This window comes from Anas platyrhynchos, chromosome 1 (genome assembly GCF_047663525.1).
Source record: "Anas platyrhynchos isolate ZD024472 breed Pekin duck chromosome 1, IASCAAS_PekinDuck_T2T, whole genome shotgun sequence".
Classification (NCBI taxonomy): domain Eukaryota; kingdom Metazoa; phylum Chordata; class Aves; order Anseriformes; family Anatidae; genus Anas; species Anas platyrhynchos.
The window spans coordinates 53370932-53390296 of NC_092587.1; the positions used below are offsets into that span (position 1 = coordinate 53370932).

At 43.8% G+C, this 19365-nt stretch overlaps 1 protein-coding gene across 29 annotated transcripts in view; it reads right to left on the reverse strand.

The window, feature by feature from the left end:
- Nucleotides 1–154: 154 nt before the first annotated feature.
- Nucleotides 155–19365, reverse strand: part of TNRC6B (trinucleotide repeat containing adaptor 6B) — a 139698-nt gene continuing 120487 nt past the window's right edge. For 16 of the 29 annotated variants that reach the window (XM_072037333.1, XM_072037282.1, XM_072037337.1 and 13 more), the window contains 4 exons: nucleotides 17119–17439; nucleotides 16642–16712; nucleotides 14765–14904; nucleotides 155–13889 (listed from right to left, as the gene is read on the reverse strand). In XM_072037333.1, coding sequence (XP_071893434.1) covers nucleotides 13499–13889; nucleotides 14765–14904; nucleotides 16642–16712; nucleotides 17119–17439 — 923 coding nt within the window. In that variant the 3' untranslated portion in view covers nucleotides 155–13498. The remainder of the gene's footprint in view (nucleotides 13890–14764; nucleotides 14905–16641; nucleotides 16713–17118; nucleotides 17440–19365) is intronic. The other 13 variants (XM_072037369.1, XM_072037326.1, XM_072037320.1 and 10 more) reach the window with 2 other exon arrangements.

The window sequence follows — 19365 nt, forward strand, 5'->3', positions numbered from 1 at the left end:
GCAGGCAGCACCACCCGGCGGCTGGAGGCCAGAGCGCACGGAGCGAAATACCCCCCCCCTCCCCCCTCCCCAAAAAATAACCCCCCAAACCCAACAAAAAAGTACCGGGAGCCACAGGATTTAAATGCTTAGCAGCCAAACACATTTATTAGTCTTTTTCTCTTTTTTTTTTTTTTTTTTACGTTTTTTTTTTTTTCCTCGTTTTTTTTTTTTTCTTTTTTTTCCAGGAACCCAAAAATATTTTGTAGTTATAATGTAAGCAACTGAGTTGCACATAATACAATCATATCTTTCAAAAAAAAAATAAAAATAAAATAAAAACGAAAAAAAAAAGCTGTTTAAAAGCCCAAAAAAAAACCTTCAGAAAACTTATATATGTATTACACCATCTCTCAGTTTCAATGAAATGACGACGACTTAATTCCTTATTACTCTTGTCACACTCCAATAAAACATCACCCTTTTTGTTTGTTTTTTCATTTTTTCATTTTTTTTCTCTTTTTTTTCTTTTTTTTTTTTTTTTTTTCTAAATCCAGCATGAGAAATACAGTACCTGCTATGGCAAAAATACACATAAAATGCAACATTTCAGCTTATTTGTACATTAGTAGAGTTTAAACATTTTATTGTTGGTTGTTTTTTTTTTTTTTTCTTTTTCTTTTTAAGTGAACCAGTGATTTTAAGTACCACTATACTAAAAGTAAAATAAAAATATAGAAAAGGAGGAGAAGGGGGGGGGGCAGCCAACCATACGAGAGCACCTTGTAAAGTGCTGAGTTTCTGTGTCCATGGAAAACCCTCGGGAAAGGAAATTCAAAGAGCTGAGAGCTTACGGGATGGAAATTAAGACGAACCCTGGCTATATGCAAGACACTGCGGCATCTCCTCTAAGTCCTCCCCGTTTGTCCTGTGTCTGTTTGCTTTACTGCACGCTGGAGAAGGAGGGGAGAAACCAGAGCTCCGGTGAGAGTTTAGTTAAAAGGAAGCTATTTCAAGTATAAGAAAAAAAAAATAAATCAAAAAAAAAAAAACAAACACTTATAGGTAACTTGCGAAGAGCATCAATATACACAGCCACTAGTTTTATTATTACAATGTCTGCTTCTGGGGGACAGTGTTTCAGGCAAGAGGACTTGAGCTGTACCTTCCTGTTACCTAGTTATGTGCAAAGTAGAAAAGCTGCCTTTTCTAATCCAGCCAGTTTGGACATCACCGAGTTTCTTGTTCTGCAACCTCCTCCCTTCGTTTTTTTTTTTGTCTTTTTTTTTTGAAGAAGAAGAGAGGAAGTGGCACTGCTTTACTACGAAGATTAGATGAAATTAACCTATTTCTCCATTCCTCTTCCAGACACAAACCTTCTCCCATTGCCCGCTGGCAACGAGGAGAAGCTCGCCAGACGTCTGATGCCCACCGTGAGCCAGTTTCCTGAACAGGTAGAAGGCATTTACCTTTGTAAACATAATCCCTTATGTTTGTGGAACTCAGAGCAGCATTTCGCATCTCCAGCCAAGTGGCGGAGATCAGGATAGACCAGAGTGCTCCCCCGTCACTGCTTCTCCTCCTCCCCTTCCCTCCCTCCGGGACGTTTACATTTGGTTACTGTCATTAATATATATTTTTTTAAAATTTTTGGTTCTTTGGGGGAAAATACCTAACATTTCTTCCAGAGTAAACATTACAGAGTTGCCATCAGCAGCCGTGCTGCCGTTTGTTCGGTTTTCTGAACGAGAAAGAAGCAGCTTCGCGCCTCAGATCCTCCGCGCGTGCCCCGCAGGCCGCGACAGAAACACAAGATGCCGCGTGTGTAAACCCCACGGGTGCACCCGCATCGCTCTGGCTGCCTTCTCTGCAGGACTGCTGCATGTTTCGTCCCAAGTACGAGCAGAGATGGAGCGGGTGGCATCTGGCAACAGGGATGTTCCTGAGGCCACAGGGAGCAGCGCAGGACAAAGGACCGGGAAGCGTCGGGGAGGTTTCGGACACGGAAACCCTTGATGTTTCAAAGGCCCAACGCCCAAAGGCATGAGGGCTCAAATGCACAGCCCTGAGATGCACATCCATAAAGAAGACAGGGCAACCACGGGGCTGGAGAGGGGAGGAAGCAGCAGAGGCTCCCCAACAGCCGCCGGGTTCGGTCCCTTCCTCACCACGCTCCCGGAGAGGCTGCGGGAGGCTGGAAGGCGCGTGGGCAGCAGTGACCGTCGCTCCCTATTCCTACGTCTTGCTGGCAGCTGATGGCTTCTGCCGTGGAGCAAAAAGAGATGCTGTACTTGAAGTGTCAGTGAGAAGTTAGCTGAGGGAAGGACACGGGAAGCTGCTGTGCCCTTCGCTGCTGGAGCGGCACGGCTCTTCGTACTGCAGCCCCAGGCCACCGCCTCCCCTTCGTGGCGGCAGGAGGAGATGCGCCCGGTGGAGGATGGCAAATTGCAAAAACTCTGTTTGAAGGCAGGGAGAAGCACACGAACGGATTCCAACGTGGAGATCTGGTGAAAGAAGCAGCAAGCTCGAAGTACTTCAAGTTCAAAAGTTTCTCCAGAAGTATGACCAGAGACGTGTGACCTGGAGCAAAACTGGTGTAACGACACGAGGAAGAGCGGGAGGAGGAAACTGGCACAAAGACAGGAGGAGCGTGAGTAACAATCTCCATCAGCTTCTGTCACATAGGGTCTGAGTGTCTAATGGCTTCATCACAGAAAATGTCGTGGGTTCTCTCCCTCCACACAAGCAAACAATGTAAAAAGAACTGAGCTACCTTGCTGTAAGAACTCTTAATACTTCTATCATGCTTTTAGTCTTTAAAGCACTTTACAAACATGTACTACTTGATCCTCACAAAACCCCTGTGAGGTAGGTAGGTATTATTAACACCCCTGTTTTCCAAATGAAAAAACAAAGGCAAAGAAGTTCAATGACTTGCCCAAGGCCAAAGAGGGAAGAATAAGGGCCAATGTTCAAAGTCAGGAGTTCCAGGCTTCTGGTCCTGTGCTCAAAACCACTACTCCAAGCATCTTTTTAGAAAGGAGACAACAGATGGAAATGAAAACCTATAAAGTTTAGAAGAAGATGTTAAGATTTAAATGGTTACGTCAGAAGGGGAAATGTACCACGAGGTATTTTTGTGAGTTGAAACTTCAGATTTTTTTTTTTCACTTTTTTTTAAACTTTTTGTTGTTGTTGAAGGCAATCTGACAGAGTGGAACCCTGATAAGATCACATCTGCAAGGCAGGCGCAGATGCGAGAGCGATCATCAAGTCTCTTACTTATTACAGTACTGTGAACGTCAACACAAATAAAATTGCTGCATGAAAACACTGAATACAGGCAGGATAACCTCTCGGTTTATGGTATTACGTCTAAGATAATGCCGAGGATAATGCAGGTACCATGGTACGCCATGGACGAAGGAAAAAGTCAAGTCAACAAAGGGTCCCTAGGAAGATGATGAAGAGGGCAGCGAGATCTACGCTTTTCTGAGGAGATCGCTCCTGGAAGCTCAGTGAGCTTCAAGGAACGCATGAAATTCACACAATGGCTGCGTTTTGGAGATGTGAGGAAGTGAATCCTTTTTTGCCCATTATGCTACCAACCACTCAGTGGATAAAAAGATGATCTTTCAACAGAGCCTTGTCTACACATTAGTCTACGTTCCCCAAAATTGCACGCGCTGCCGATGTTGAAAAACGCAACCCTCGCGGTCGTGCCTGGATCAGCACCACCAGGACCACCTCCACCGTCCTGTCCATAGCTGTGCCAGGAACAGCAGCAACGAGGATTTTAGGGAAAAGAGGGTGTAGACGGAAGGCCCGGCCGCATCCCAATTCTCCTGGGAGAGTGCAAGACTGTTGTAATGGAAAGCGAGTAGTAAATCCAAAGAAGCCAGTGCCTACGGCACCGTGTTTTCCTGAGCTTGACCGGGGCCAGAACGCAGGAGGCGGCGGCGGATCGCTCCCCAGGGAGAGCTGGTGTCCCAGTCACCCTCCTGGCCCTGGGTTAACACTGCATGGCTACAATTCGCCATCCTGCAGCAGCTTTGGAGCCCATTTGCTTTTGTAGTCGACCTTCGTTTCCCCAAATCTCTGCCCAGGGGCCGAATTCTGAACCAAGAGAAGTTCTTGGGAACTCCTGTCTATTTCCAAGTTATCACTTCACCACCCCCAAATGGTAACGGATCTACCATGGACACAGAAACTCCTGAACAGTTTAGCAAAGCTATCTTCGTCCCCTACGCCCCCTTTGCAGAATGCATAGTTTACAATTCACTTACAAAATAAAGAAGCAATGCTGACCACATATGGGACCTTTTTTTTTTTTTTTTTTTTGAAAAAAGAACAAACAACCTCTTCTTAAGTTCAGTATCAAAATTCACATTTGCATAATAATACATTTCAAGGCCATTAGAGAGGAATGAGAGCGAAGCAAAGAAAACTGCAGAGTCTCTCCTCTCTTTGTCTTCCTGAATAGAGCTGAGGGATCCCACTGGAGTTGCTTTTCAGGGTGGGAATTGCGAGGGGCTACAGCAACAGCTCTTGATCTCGTACACCTCGGTTTGGGTGGGACGAAGAGGTGAATTATTAGAAAAAAAAAACAAATGGAAGGAGACACTGCAGATTCCCATGTTTAGCTACAAACAGCTTCGAAGAAACAAAAAATTACTTCAGATTTCTTTTTTTCTCCTTTTAAACACTTCTACCTCACCATTTCAAAAACTCTTTTTTCTTCTTGTGTAATACCCTGTTCATTTAAATGGCAACATTAAGTGTGCTGGAAGTTGAAGGGTTGAAAAAAATAAATTCTCCTGTTTCTCTTATCAGGACACGGACAGAGGGTAAAAGTGTGCCTGCACCCACTATTTAACAGAAGCTACAAAACGTCATCTTGTCTACATGTATAAATTTGTCTCAAACATCACTGTGTTTCAATTCTCCAGTGCTTACAAAAAAAATAAAGCCACACGCACTCACACTCATGCACACCAACGTAAAGAGAAGCCACGTAGTACATGGACAAACTCAACCTGCAACGGCAGCCTAGCCTAAAACTACCAACAGCTTCTGTGCATCACACCGCCTCCCTCCTCGCCCCCCACCCCGATCTCTACCACAGATGAATACGTATTGTGCAGTGTAGAGACCAGCCCAAGGATGCTGCTTGCCAAAAAAAAAAGGGACCAGTGGGCTGGAATCTCAACGTCTGACCTCTTGAAAGAATAAATTGACCATTGTCTCCCCTCCAGCCCAAGCGGTCTCCTCAATTAGTCACTATACTCACAAAGGCACATTCATAAATACCACATTTAACTTACTGCTTGTAAAAACACAGAAGGAGGAAAACATTAAGCGCTTATACCCCGGCCCGTCCCTACTGACCCAGCAAGAAGTATCACAATAACGTATCACTTGGTGAGACCTTACGCTACCTTTAGAAGGTACATATTAAAGAAGTCTTCCAACACCTCTTTTTAATTATTTTTTTTTGCATAAATGAATGCTTTTTTTTTTTTTTGTTTTTGGCTTACATATTTTGGAATACAGCACACTCACTATAAAGCTCTGTTGTAAGGCTACCCCCCTAAAGTAAGGCTGTTCTACCTTGGCTTGCATTTTTCACTTCATTTTGCTTCTTTCTCCACGCATCCCCAGAACAAAACAAAAAAACCCACACTTGACGCCTTCTATAGAAAGGGTGAGCCGCATCTGGCAGGGAGAGGGAGGGGAAAGCAAGCACGTAATATCATAACCATGTCATAAAATAGCTATCCTAGCAAGCTGTGCAACCTGCTCTGACTGAAGCTTCCACTTTGTCTCAGTTTAAGAAAACAAACAAACAAAAACAGATTAAAAACTTGAAGAAATGAGTTCTGTGAACGCGACAGCGCATGCTGACACCCAAGGTGAGGCTTTGTGCTCAAGGAAATGTTTCTCGCCACGCACCGCCTCCTCGTACTGCGCACCCAGGCAAACTTCTCCCATCTCTTCCCTTCCCCTCTGTCCACCAAAGTCAAGAGTGTTTGCTGCAAAAATACTTCATGCTGGCTGGCACAACGCGTTTATCCCTCTCCAACCCTTCCCTGGAGTGCTCTGTGTTCAGGTACGGAAGGGCTGTCGGAGTCAAGTCACAAAACCCTCTCGAGTTACCAGGAGCCCTAACGCTGCTGAATGTCGCCAGTCCCGACTGCCACACGCACACACGGGGTGGAAACGGCTCTTTACAGAGGGCACTTGATTCGTGAGGAGCTTGCTCACGTAGCGCAGGATCCCGGGGGATTTTCGGAGAGAAACTTTCCTGCATAGCTCAATGAAAACGCGCACGCCAACCGTGGAAGCGGAGGGATGTCGGCTGCTGCGTGCCACGGGTGAAGCTGGGCCTGACGAGTTTTAACAACAGGCTCCACACCCTCAGGAGCTTTTTTTTGTATCATAGATGAAACCTTAACTCACTTTTCACAGAAGGATTAGAAGCTCTAGTCACTGCAGCACAAGGTTTAAAGTTCCACGCACACCACGAAACGGAGAGCTCTATTTTAACAGGACCCTGACTCAGTTTTCACAGCAGTGCAGACAGACGGACCCTGGGCTCCTACTGGAGACAAAGCTCTGCTTGGAGAGTCACTACGGGATGGACCTGGCTGTTTCCTATCACCTACCGCGGGGGAACTTTGGTAAAATTCATCAACACTGGTATTTACGGGGACAGGACACTCGGGGCAAACATCGTGAGGGACATGAACTAGCAGGACTGCTAAAGATCTCCAGTTAGGCTCCTGCCGTCTAGGCCAACCAACAGCTCCACTCCAGCATCGTTCAGGGCTTGCATTTTAGGTTGGGATGTGAATTCAGCACAGCAGGGAAGCTTTAGACGTTTTCCCCCATTACTGCTAACACCCTTCTGCCGCACTGAGAAGCCTCGTAAGGGAGGTGAAGGGAAAGGAAGAGGATTTGGACTTCAGACATCTGCGTTTTGATCACAGCAGGAATGACTGATATGATCTAACAGCATCAGGCAATAAGGTTTGTGACACTGCAAAACTGTAGCAGATAAACGGTACAAAACTGAAATGGTATTTTGTGCAAAAAAATCAATTTAGTCACAGCAACAGATTCTGCATATGTTGTTTCAGATTCAGGACCAAAGTTGCATTTCAACAGCTTTTGTGTTTTTTTTTTTTTTTTTTTTTTTTTTCTGAATTCATTTCAACTGAGCTTTCTCGGGATTACTTTCCTGCCCACAAATACACGCACACACTTACAGATAAGAAAGCTGCTCCTGGGGGGAACCAGGGGGTTCCTGGAGAACCTCTCCTCTTCAGAGAGAAGAAAAATCACCTTCTACTCCATCAGGACCCATACCCTGAGATGCTAACCATCTGCCACAAAACCAGCTCTTCAATCCACTTGAGCAACCTGGATGGTAAGGTCACAGGAGCTACAGTGAAGGCGAGATATACAACACTGATCCCTTTGCTGCTTTGGAAATGTAACAGGTCCTCAGCTGCTACCTGGACCCCGGTCCAGCTAAGGTTTACTTGCACAAAGAGCCCTTCCTTGAGCAGCACACGCTGGTTTCAGGTCAGTGGGACTCATTTACATGAGGATCACTCCCAGTTTCCCAGACTAGACTTGACCGAAATTGGGTATCTCAGAAAACACCTACAGTACTCCTCCTAAAGTCAAAAGGAAAAGCATACGCATGAACAAATTCAGAAGCCTTAAAGGTAAACATAATTAAAGAACGAAGCGACAAAACAACCCCCCTACAGTACTACTTGGGTGCACTATCAAGACAAACAGTGGAAGATGTGGCAGCATTTTTAGGAAGGGAAAGATGAGGGAAAAAGTTCAAAAGACTAAATGTTTAGAAGTTAATGGTAGGTTAAAAAAAAAAAAAAGAGACAACTTAATATAAAGGTTCCGTTGTTATTTCATCTTTGAGGTGGTTATCCCAGCCAGTTTGTTGAAAACATCTTGTTTATATCGCAAAGGAAAAACACGCTTGGTTTAATATTCTTGCTCACTACGCACACCACTTAACCTGAAGCAAAATAAAAAACTTGTAAGAAAACCCTGACAGCCTGTGATTGGGAAAAAACAGCAACAACAACAAAAAAAAAACACTCTCAAGACTGCTGGCCAAGTGTCCAGGGAAGTACAAAAACATTGGAAAAAGCTGGCAAGTCTTCCGACGTGCATACTAAACCTGCTTTCCAAAATAAGTGTCCGAGGTCTCAACACAGGTTGCTGAGCTGCACCCACTCCTCTTTACATGAATGTTTTTTGCTTGCTAGGCTTTGTTATCATGGCTAAAATGAAATTGTCAAACGGAGTGAGGAAACGTCAAGCCTGTTAAAAAAAGCCCCAGCTTGATGCACGCTGCAGGCTGGGGGGTGAGCCAGGAGGCTGGTGCCAAATGGGTCCTTGTTTAAAAGACTGCTAAGATGGAGCACTGAAGGATTCAAAACAAAACAAAACAAGCAGGGAATCTGAAAAAAACTGCAAGGTATATCTAAACGGTATAATCTTGAGAACCAACACCAGGAACAGAATGATAGTGTTCTCTGTAGCTTCAGAAAATTAAAAAAATACTAAGTCTGGTTAGCAGGGTGCTCAGAAATCCTTGGCCGAGGTTAGGGATGCCAGGACTGAGCACTGTTAGCTACATGTAATTCGGAGAGGAACAGAACTGTCACCTGTAGCTGGAAAGCAGTAAGATTAACGTGGCTTTGCTGTAACAATTCAGGAAAACTATCACTGGGGAGATGGTCACCATCATTTGCACGCCTGTGCCTTTAGGGCACGGAGGAGCAGAGTGCTGCATGGCAGTGGGTTTGGACCCAGCAGGTGACCGAGGCTCCAGGCTGCAACCCCTCAGCAGTCCCAATTCACTTCCAAGTGACTGCCAAGCTCCTGGGCTCTTTTGGACAAAATCCTACATTTCTGCTTTTTTAGGACACCGCCGGTTTGATGAAAACACAGCCTCTGGCTTAAAAAAAAAAAAGAAGAAGCTCATTTGCTCTCCTTAAAAATCACAAAATAAAACTAAAAATAATCTTCAACTCCCAAATGAACGCCCCTCTACTGGCCTGCCATACATTTATTTTTTTTTTTCCTCCAGATTAGTTGATGCGTTGGAATCGACACAGACGTCTACACTCATATGCACACAGAGCACGACACGAAACCACTGGGCAACTGATACGGAGAGGACAGAAATTTGGCATCTGACTTTTTTTTTTAAACAGTAATCCTAACTACTGTTACGTAACTCGGCGCACGACCTGCTTACGCAGCATGCTTTTTTTTTTTCTTCTTTTTTTTTTTTTTCTTTAAAAGCGGGTACATTTCCATTAAGCAACTCTACACTGCCTCGCCTTCCCTCCCTTTCCCCTACCGTAGGGCATGCGGGTGCGTGGAAAAAGGCACTAGCGCGGTTTTTGTGGTTCCAGCCTGGCCACATCAGGCGGAGCGAGAGCCCCCGAGCCTCGGGGCTGGGGGCCAGAAGGCAGCCGGCCCAGCACCGGGCTCTCAGGATCAAGACCGAACGCCCTGACAGCCAGCAGCAACAGGGGGAAGGAAGGCAGGAGGTTTAACAGCTTTTCCCCTCCTGGAAAACTAACCAGAAAGATCGGGGCAGGGGGGCGGGCTGGGGGTGAAGAAAAGCAAGCAGCAAATCTCCAAGTGGGCAATAAAACTGAGCGAAGAGCTGAAAACGGGGAATCGATTTCTACGGGATGTTTCACTGGAGTTTTCCCGCATCGCCTGCCTTTGCTGTACAGGCAGGCTCCAACTACTTCATTCCTGGGTTTTCTGTCAGCACTGGTTTTCTTTAGCACTACTCACAAGTGGTTTAAAGAAGCACCATCGTGTTATTTCCTGCTGCCGCCCCTGACCGAGGACTCCTTCGGCTAAACTACACTGCATCTTCTGCTCGGCTTACAGTTTCGCTTTGAAAAAGGTGCTTGGAAGAATAGTTTAGTTTCAATCGAAAGGGAACAAAGCGATAAGATTTCCATTCACGCACTTCTCTTCTCCATGCAACTGCGTGCGTCCGCGTGAGCGACACGGCCCTGCGAACGGGAACCCTCCTTCTCCCCCACCGTCAGACCACAACGGCTTGCTGTTGCTGATCTTGAGAAGTTTTGACGTTATTTCAACTCAGACAGTCTCTCAAATCCTTGATCCCCCGCTTGACAGTAACATTTGGAGATATTTTTACTTTTTTTTTTTTTTTTACTTTTTCTTTTTATTAATTTTTTTTTAGCATTTTTATTTTAAAGTAAAAACTTTCAAACATTTTGAAGATTCAGGAACTTGTAAAAGTTTATCAACAAGAAACAGCCATCTATCTAGGATAAGGTTAAATAAACCATCTTCAAAAAACTGGCTTCCTACCCTAGAATTCCTGAGAATGCTTGCAAATTTAAAGCAGGAAAATAAAATGTTAAAATAAAAACAAAAACACTGTTAAATGCTCCCAGAGTTAGTCTTCATCTAAAATATATATATGCACTTTTTGGTCTTTTTTTTTTTGTACGTTTTAATTTTTTTTTCCCTTTAAGCTTAGAATGGAAGAACAATTTAGCTTTTTTTTTTTTCTTTTTTTTCTTTTTTTTTTTAAATATTTCAAATCCCTCATTACGTCTTGTAAACAAGAGGGGCTCTAGCACCCGGCTTTCACCGTAGTTATCGCGAGGAACTCAACTAACCCAAAGTGCAGGAAAAGGGACCTTAGGGCAGGCCGGGAGAGAGAAGTGAGGGTGGAGCACAGCGATGAGCCAGCACGGAGAGCAAACCGCGGGTGAGGACGGGCACTTGCTCGCCTCGGGCCCACGGCGCTTCGCTAGGAAGTGCTGCTGGCACTGGGCTGCTCGACACCTGCTCTGGGCTTCAAGCGGAGGCTATCGGAAGCGAAGCTTTGCGGATGCGTGCAGGCGAGGGGCAGCGAGCTAGCGGGAGCTGGAAGAGAAGGTTTTTGCTGCTTTGTGCACGCTGGGATGAAGGAGGAGACGTGATAGGAAAGTATATCCAAACGGGGCCGGAGTATGCTGCACGCTCCAGTTGACTAAGCGAATACGAACCTACTCATACTTTTTTTTGTCACGTAACACTTTGCACACGAATCTACAGGCATGTGTGAATGCAGCATTTCCCTCAGTCAGCCTTCCTCGTGACATTGGGTTTACACAGAGAGGGCGAATTCAAAAAAAGCCACGGAACTCCCTAGGCCTTCCCCCCGCCCCAGCACAGGCACACGCACGCACACACACACCCCTACCTCACCCCCACCTGCCTTCGCTTCTCCCCACCCAGCTGAAGAGTTAAATGTATTAGACACTGTTGTATCCTTCAATGAAACGCTGAAGAAAGAGGCTCCCCTATCCTCCCCCCCCGGACAGGCAATGAAAACGGAGAACTGCTCCCGCTGAGGGTTGGAATGGACAGGTATCTGCTGGTACTCAACGTCGGCACTTCGTTACACAGTATGACAGCTAGACAACGCCGCGCGGGACTGCTAGCGCTTACGGAAAAAGTACCGGCATCTCTCTTCCCTTTTTTCCCAGTCCCCCCTCCTAAAGACTTCTGGCTTCGTGTAAAGGGATGCTCCTTCAAGGCTGCTGCAACTCGCCTCCCAACAAGCAGTCTTGGAAGTTTTGTTCCCGGCGCACACATGCACGCACACACTGGCTATCACTGTGGATTACATAGGTTACCCCTATCCTGCCCAGAGTACTACTTACACTGATGCTAACACAAAAAAAAAACCCAAACCTTTCCTTAAATACAGAAATTAAAAAGCAACAGTACAGAAAAAGTAAAAACAAAAAAAACCAAAAAGGTGCAATACTTTAAAAAAAAAAAAAAGTCTTTGCTAGTTATATACCTCCCTAAGCAAAACCACGTACACAGGAAAAAACACAACACAGAGAAACAAAAGGAAACGTTTGAAGTACACACTGGTTTAAGAACATTCGTAAGTAAACGTTTCTGTCAGTGATGGTCTGGCGTTGTAATACACCAAGGCCTGGCACAGGTAACGCTCACCGTGAAGACGCAGAAAGGAGTTAGCTGCATGTGCTTTCAGGAGATGAGGCAGGCCGGCCAGCGATTTGCTGACACGATTTCGTTTTTGTCAGTGTTAATACAAGCAGTGAATCAGTTAAAAGGCTAATTTGGTTGGGCTGGACTTTCAGGGTTTTGATGGATTCTTTGCGAATGAATGTGGGTGCTTGTCTATGCATTCAGGGGAGAAAAACAAACGCTCGTCTTTTTTTTTTTCAAGGTACTGAAGCTTGCAAGAGACTGAATAAGAACATTCGTCTTTGTCACACAAAAAATGGCAATGACTTCTTTCCTCCCCTCTTCTGAAGAAAAAAAAATGGCTTGCATTATAAAACAAACATTCTAGGGTTCACTCAGTACAAAAACCCCACATGCAGACATAAATAAATAAATACACTGCTACTCAAAAGACAACATTGGCTCCCCTCTCACCAAATCCTTTGGATATGGCAGTGTTCCGCTCTACCACAGGGTTAGAACAAGGGCTAGGAAGCGACTACCCACTCAGTATGATCTGCAAACTTTTGATAGCACCCTGCTAAAATGAATTTAAAAAAACCTACTGACAAATTTTAATCCAGCCCAACTGGATTCTGCTTCAGCCACAGGGACTCCACCGTGCTTGTCTTGTTTTCTGAAGCAAGACACGCAGATGGCCAGCCAGCCCGTAGACCATCAGCAATGCAGCGTTTCAAGATTATATATATAGAGAAAAAATGCACACACACGAACATGTGCACACGCACTCACACAGAAACAAGCACACGTGGGCAGTTACATGTGCCAGAACACACTGGTACTTATCAACCAGCCAATCACAAAGTGTTGGTTTTTTTGTTTTGTTTTCTGTTTTGTTTTTTTTTGTTGATTTTTTTCATTTTTTTTATTTTTTAATTATTATTTTGTTTTTTTGTTTTTAAAGTGAGGCTCCGTCAAGTCTTCCCCTCCCCCCCCACCCCGTTTTTTCTTTTGAATCCCACCCCTGCCCCAACCCAACATGGTAGACCTAAGGACGGAAACACACCCAGTGCAAACAAAGTTAAAAAGCTATTTTTTCAGTATATATGTTTCTTAGCAACAACTTCCGTATAACATGAAAAAGTGAAAAACTAGAAACTAATTTTTTTAATTTTTTGTGTTTAGATTTAAATGGTATGTGTACTTGCTTCACATTGTCTTTCTAAGTTGGCGTTCATGATTCAAGTATTTCAAGAGTGATATGTTCTCTTTTTGGATTCATATTCCAAACGAAAAAACTGAAGTTATATAAGGGAGGCAACTATGTGCTCAGACAGTCTGTCAATGACCCACCTTTTTTTCTCTCTCCGTTTTCTTTTTTCCTTTTATAAATGTATTTATTGCAAGTTGAAAAAAACGAAAAGGTCAAGTTAGTGCTGCTGCTGTTCCAAAAAAGGTCACGAGGTCAGAGTTGAAAGTTCTAAGTTCAGATTGAATCCGACCCTCCTCCCAGAAGGTCTCCAGGTAGTAAGGGAGCAGGGCTGCCCATTCTGTGTGGATCCTCTACGCTTGGGACCCCCCACAAGCTTGAAGAATAGTTTGGGGGCCCCCACAATGAAGCGCCAGTGAGATCGCCCCCACTGCTGCCGCCGCCGCCACCACTGCTCCACTGCCCAAGCCCTGTTGACCCACCAAAGAGATTCAAAGCAGGTCCAACTGGATCTGTCTGGTTCTGTCCCGTCTCCAGGGATTGCCAGCCTGCCGTGGGTGCACTTGGGGTTGCTGCAGGTGTAGGGGGCTGAGCTTGTGCCAGAAAGCGACTAACCTCTTCGTCTGTGGCAAACTCAGCCAGGATGGTAGTGTTTCCCAACACACACCTAGAAAGACAGGTGGGAGAAAAAAATAATTAGACAAAGCTGAAGTTCAGGGTAGGGATTCAGAAGGCACGGAAAGAACGCTATTAGGTGACAAAACCAAAGCAGAAAGCAGCTCACCACAATGGAAAGAGCACAGAAAATGTCAGCCATTTGATAAGGGGCAAAAATCAAATTCTCTATTGTTAGGCCTGCAACAAAAGTGTTCTAAATTTAAGCTAAGGCCCTGAAGATAAATGCGAGGACAATGAAAGTACATACGCAGTGTAGCTGAAATGGGAAATGCACATATGCCACCTTTCAAATAGCATAGAGCAAGAAAAGGCTGAAAAGCCCAGGAAGTTCAAGGTAAGATTAGCCTCGCTTACAAGATTTCAGTGAATTTTAGTGCTTATTACCACCACCCCCCAAAAATAGTCTCAAGACCTCTCACATTTTCCGAACTTAACAGAGCCACAGTCAATTCCAAAAGGCTTAGGTAACAGGAAACGTAAGACCTGCAGCCTTTCACAAAAGCTATTTCAGGTTTATCTCAAAACTTTAGCAGGTTCCCGCACATTTGGGTTACATATGGAAGAATGGTTTTCATCTGAAGTCATTCACAAGGCTTCATAAAATAGCCCAAAGCGTACAGTAATTCGCATACTGGTCACAATTCCACCCTATTTGCACCTTCCTGGTTCTGTATTTACAGGTTTGTGCCAACAATTAAAATGACATAAATGGAAGGCGGCTTTGTTTCTCATCTTCTACTCATGAATGAAAGATCCCCTTCAAAGAAGCGCTCTTGGAATGAGTTTCCAAAGCACAGCAGTGGAGAGACATTTGGTGTTCATGACTAATGTGGTAACAAAGAAAGGCCACTGGGATTTGCTCACATGTGCAGTGCAGTCTGGGCCTTGGCCGCCTCCTGTTTGGTGTTGTATCGGATGAGGGCGGTGCCCTGGGTCAGGTTCAGATGGAATGTCAGCAGTGGGCCGTGCTGCATGCAGATCGTCCTCAAGGTTGACCCATCGATCTGAGGAAGAACAGCCAGGGTAAAAGGGACATTTGTAACTATTTCATCAAATGTACTTTAAACTCAGCAGTCACAAGTAGTTTAAAGATAACTGATCTCACGAGAGAGCAGGTGGAAGTAACAAATTACGCAAAAGTGAGAGGATTTAATTTTCAAACAGCATTTCTGTATGCCTCAAGTTCTCACAATTACAGTGACTTCAAGCTCTCACAATTACTTTGCTTCATGCGACAATCTGACATGTTTTCCAGCGATTACATGCAAGTTGCGTTTCTCACCATCTCCAGCCATTAGGACTTGGACCAAAGAAGCAGAATTTGTTAAGCCTCCAGCACTCTGATTGCAGTAGAATTTACACCAATCAGTTTTGCAAAATTTGAAATCTCACCTCTCTAACAAGGGGCTTTTTTACTTTTCTTTTAGTGCATTTTTTGTCTTTGTGGTTATTAAACATGAAGTCACAGAAACAGACAGTGGTCTTTCTGCCAAACCCAGCAGTGTTCATTCCTCCTGAACTAATGTTTTCACAGCAGTTGTTGCCTGCATTCCTTCCTGCAGCATAACAGTTTCTTACCTCCAGTAACTGCTGTTCTCCAAGGTGCTCTATACAGACAGATTCCATTCCTGGTATGCCACAGGAACATGCACACACAAATGGGATCCGTATGTGCAGATACTTAAGGAAGTGTTATTACATTCTTCCTCTCCTCCCTCCCTCTTTTCAGGAAAAGAAAGTTTTATGTGGGTATAAATGTGGGCAAGATTAAAAAAGAAACTGAAGGTACTGTCTCTGAAATCACCTTAATCTTTACACTTCCTCCTCTCCAGTGTACTTGACCAACAACAAAAAGAAGATTTGTTATGAACAACTATAACCTACCTTCTCCTTTTTTATTAATTCAATGCCTTCAAAAATATTTTTCTTCCATTAAACCATTACTAAAGCAGTAAACTACCCTGCACAGGGCGGGGACTTAGACTTGTGCCTCTTCGTCACACCACTGCTGTTTCCTAAGGAAAACAGACTTTCCTATGAAAGGAGCGTAGCTTGCCAGTTGGGGTGATCTGAAGGAGACTCTCTTTCCTTTCACATTGATGTCATCTTAAACTGCACTAGAAGCGTGGTAAATTACCCCGCTGAACAGGGAACTCTCTGTCTAGACCTCAGGGCGCTGCTGATAATCACACAAGCTTTTCCTAAGCCTTGAATAGAGAGACTAATTGGGATCGCTGAAACCAGGATCTCCACAAAATTCATTTTGAAGGGAAGAGTTCTGAGAATACTTTTGCAGGAATAACCTAACGAGACTGCTTTTGGCAGGAGTGCTGGAAACATTCTGTGGTTTTACTATGGAAACACCAAAGCGAAAACTGGCAGTTACACCAGCATTCTTACAACACCCCGAAGAAACAGTCTCTTTAGCTGCTATAAACCATTCCACATTATGGTCATGCAACTTATCCTCACTTCTAAGAAAAACATCTTTCTGTTCCAATAATTTCTTGAAACTCTAGGTAAGGAAAGGCTAAGACAGTCATGTAGCAAATGCTGAACGTCTTCAAGTTAAACGAAGAGACTGCAATTGAAAAATTCATCAGACTACTGTTTAGTAGAAACAATTCTTACGTATGCTGACAGATTTTTTTAGATCTTATTCACAGAGAAACAGCTGAAGAATCCACAAATTGGTGTCTTCGCAAAGCAAGCAAGTTCCCAAAGACAGTAACAGAAAATACCTGTGGAGTGAGATTGTGAAGAACCAGCCAGTAACTAGGACGAACTGAGCTACCATCACTCCAAGTAGATGCTGCAAACGGAAGAGAGAGGAATCAAAAAAGACTGGATACAACAAAAACCCTTTTTTCTTTACAGTCAGGTCTTTTGGTCTCAGACAAACTCAAGATTATCAGCCCTGCTAACATATGAAGCCTAATCTTTAGTCCTGGAAAGAAAAAACACATCTTTCCTCACATTTCACATCATGATTTACTTTTTACTGGAATTTATCTTCTAGGAGTTTCCCATTCACAGACAGCTCTTAACCAATGCCTTCAAGGCTTGAAATGCCCTATGCAATAGGAATTCCCTCCTTGCAGCTCTGAGACCACCTCCAACTCATCCCCTGCAGCGGGACCTGGGATTCTCCCCCCACCATCCCAATCACTGACATGAAATTTCCATTTCAAGAAGGAACTTTTTTTTTTTCCTTTTACCAGGCAACTGCAACTTTCTTTCCTCCAAACCATTAGTGCTGTAAAACGTACACTCCTCAGGTCTGATCAATAGTGCTATCAGATGATTCTTCTCACCAGAGGCAAGCCTTGAGTCCTGTGCCCCCCAGCCCCTGACCGATCGGGGTGCTGTGCTGTTCCATGGAGATGATGGTTTGGGGTTGGTCAGGCCAGGAGGCGGGCGGGGCAGCCCTGTAGTGTTCCTTGAGGAAATATGGTTTTTCCACATCTTGTTGGAGAGATGAGTGGGATTGTGTCCTATGGGATCTGGGGACCATGTTGATTTGTAATCACTGAATTTTGCTAGAAGATTAAAATAAAGGGCATGTATTAGAGAAACCTAACAGATTCAACTAGCCTTCGACTATACTATTACTGTAAACCCTCTGACTGCAATTTTAATCACAGATAAACACAAAGCACAGAATCATAAACAAGTTAAAAACTGCCATAACAAAAAAAAAGCCATGCCATGTAGTTAATCTTTGCTGATTTTACATACTCTAACAACAACAACAACATCCTAAATTATTTGTGTTAATGTAATTAGCAACAGTATATTCAGTCGTTAACAACTACCAGCAATATTTATGTCCGTACTGTATTTCTTTTGAGATCACGAGCATTTCTTACAAGTTTGGGCACTACTGACTTATATTAAAACTGAACTTTCTTCAGGCCCTAAACCTGCAGAGACCTGAAATAACTACTTAGTGCTCCTGGTCTACTAAGCTAACCTTAACCTTAACCTGCTACCTCCTGAAGATGTCCTCTTATAAGATCAAAGCTTTCTCATGAAACACAAATTTCATTATAAAGTCAGAACAATGACAGCACGTGAAGGTCATTGTGCTGTGTGACAACTGGACTTTTAAACAATCCTGACATTTATACGAGAAAACATTACACAACACCTATTAGGATTGTATTAGGATTGACCAACAGTGAGTATCCCTAACACACTTCAATAAAGTCCAATGAAAAAAAATTAAAAGACTCCCTAAAACATCATTAAGTTATGGATATGTGGGAGCTCTTCCTAAATGCTTGTCCTTAACAAGGTGGAGTGTAAATTCTCCCATGCCTCCCAACACCAAGAGACATTTATCACCCAGTAAAAAGAAACAAATGAACGTCAAAATTGTTCAAGTAATTTCCTTTTTCCTTGCTCTGCAATCAGAAGCAGCAAGCACAGACAAAGCAATCTAGGAGTAAAGGCACTTGTGCCAATTATCTTCATCAGAATTCATTTGTGTGGGTGCAAATACACGCATTAAGCTCTATTTACTAACAAAAGGTAGTAAATTACTGATTTGAAACAAGGGATAAAAATCCAGATTTACAACATGACAGGATGTTACAAAATAATACGTTTGGGACTCATGACCGTAACATTTACAGCGAGAAGTAAAAGCATGCTTCCTTCTACATTCAGATCACCACATTTCAGTGACAGTAACTGTCAGCAGTAAGCAGGTTTCAAGCTCTAACCTAGGAAAGTATACAGAAGCGCTTAAAAAAACCCTGTTTCACTTGGCCAAGTTTGTTTTATAGATTTGTAAATTCCAAATCCCTGATTCCGATGACCCACTTTCCATCTGTTTAACACTGGTGTGTAGTTTAACAACTTGTGGAGATTTATGGATTTATGCCAGATAGCGGTCTGGTTTCTTCAATTCAGCTACAACTTCAGTAATGTTTTTTCCCTCCAATCTCTTGGGTTTCCTTATGTGCTAGACAACATTAAGCAGAAGTAAGGAGCTGATACATGCCATTCCATTTCCCAGGCTATGAAAGAGAAATTTTTTGTGTCATTGGAATGCTGCATACACAGATACTGCTTCAAACCAAAGTCATGCCACAAACTGGCACCAGGAACACTGTGTTTCTTGAGGGGCAAGTGTGATTTTCAGCTGGCTTTGTGGAGATGTCAAGTTAACATATGAACATAGCTGTTATCCCTTAAGATGGAAAAATCATACAGTCCCGGCCAGATGCAGCTCTCAGCCATGTTAACCACTGCTGGTATCTGCACTCAATTCTTCAGTTTTATGTAGTTATCAAATACAAGGATGTCTCAAAAGAAAACTCCGGTATTTACAAGCACCTCAAAATCTCAATTACTTATCAGAAACGATAATTTCCAGTTTCCTACTCAGAAGTGCGTGCAGAGACCCTTTTTTGCAAGAAAGCTTTGTAGGCCTTACCAAGAATCTGAGGCAGACATCT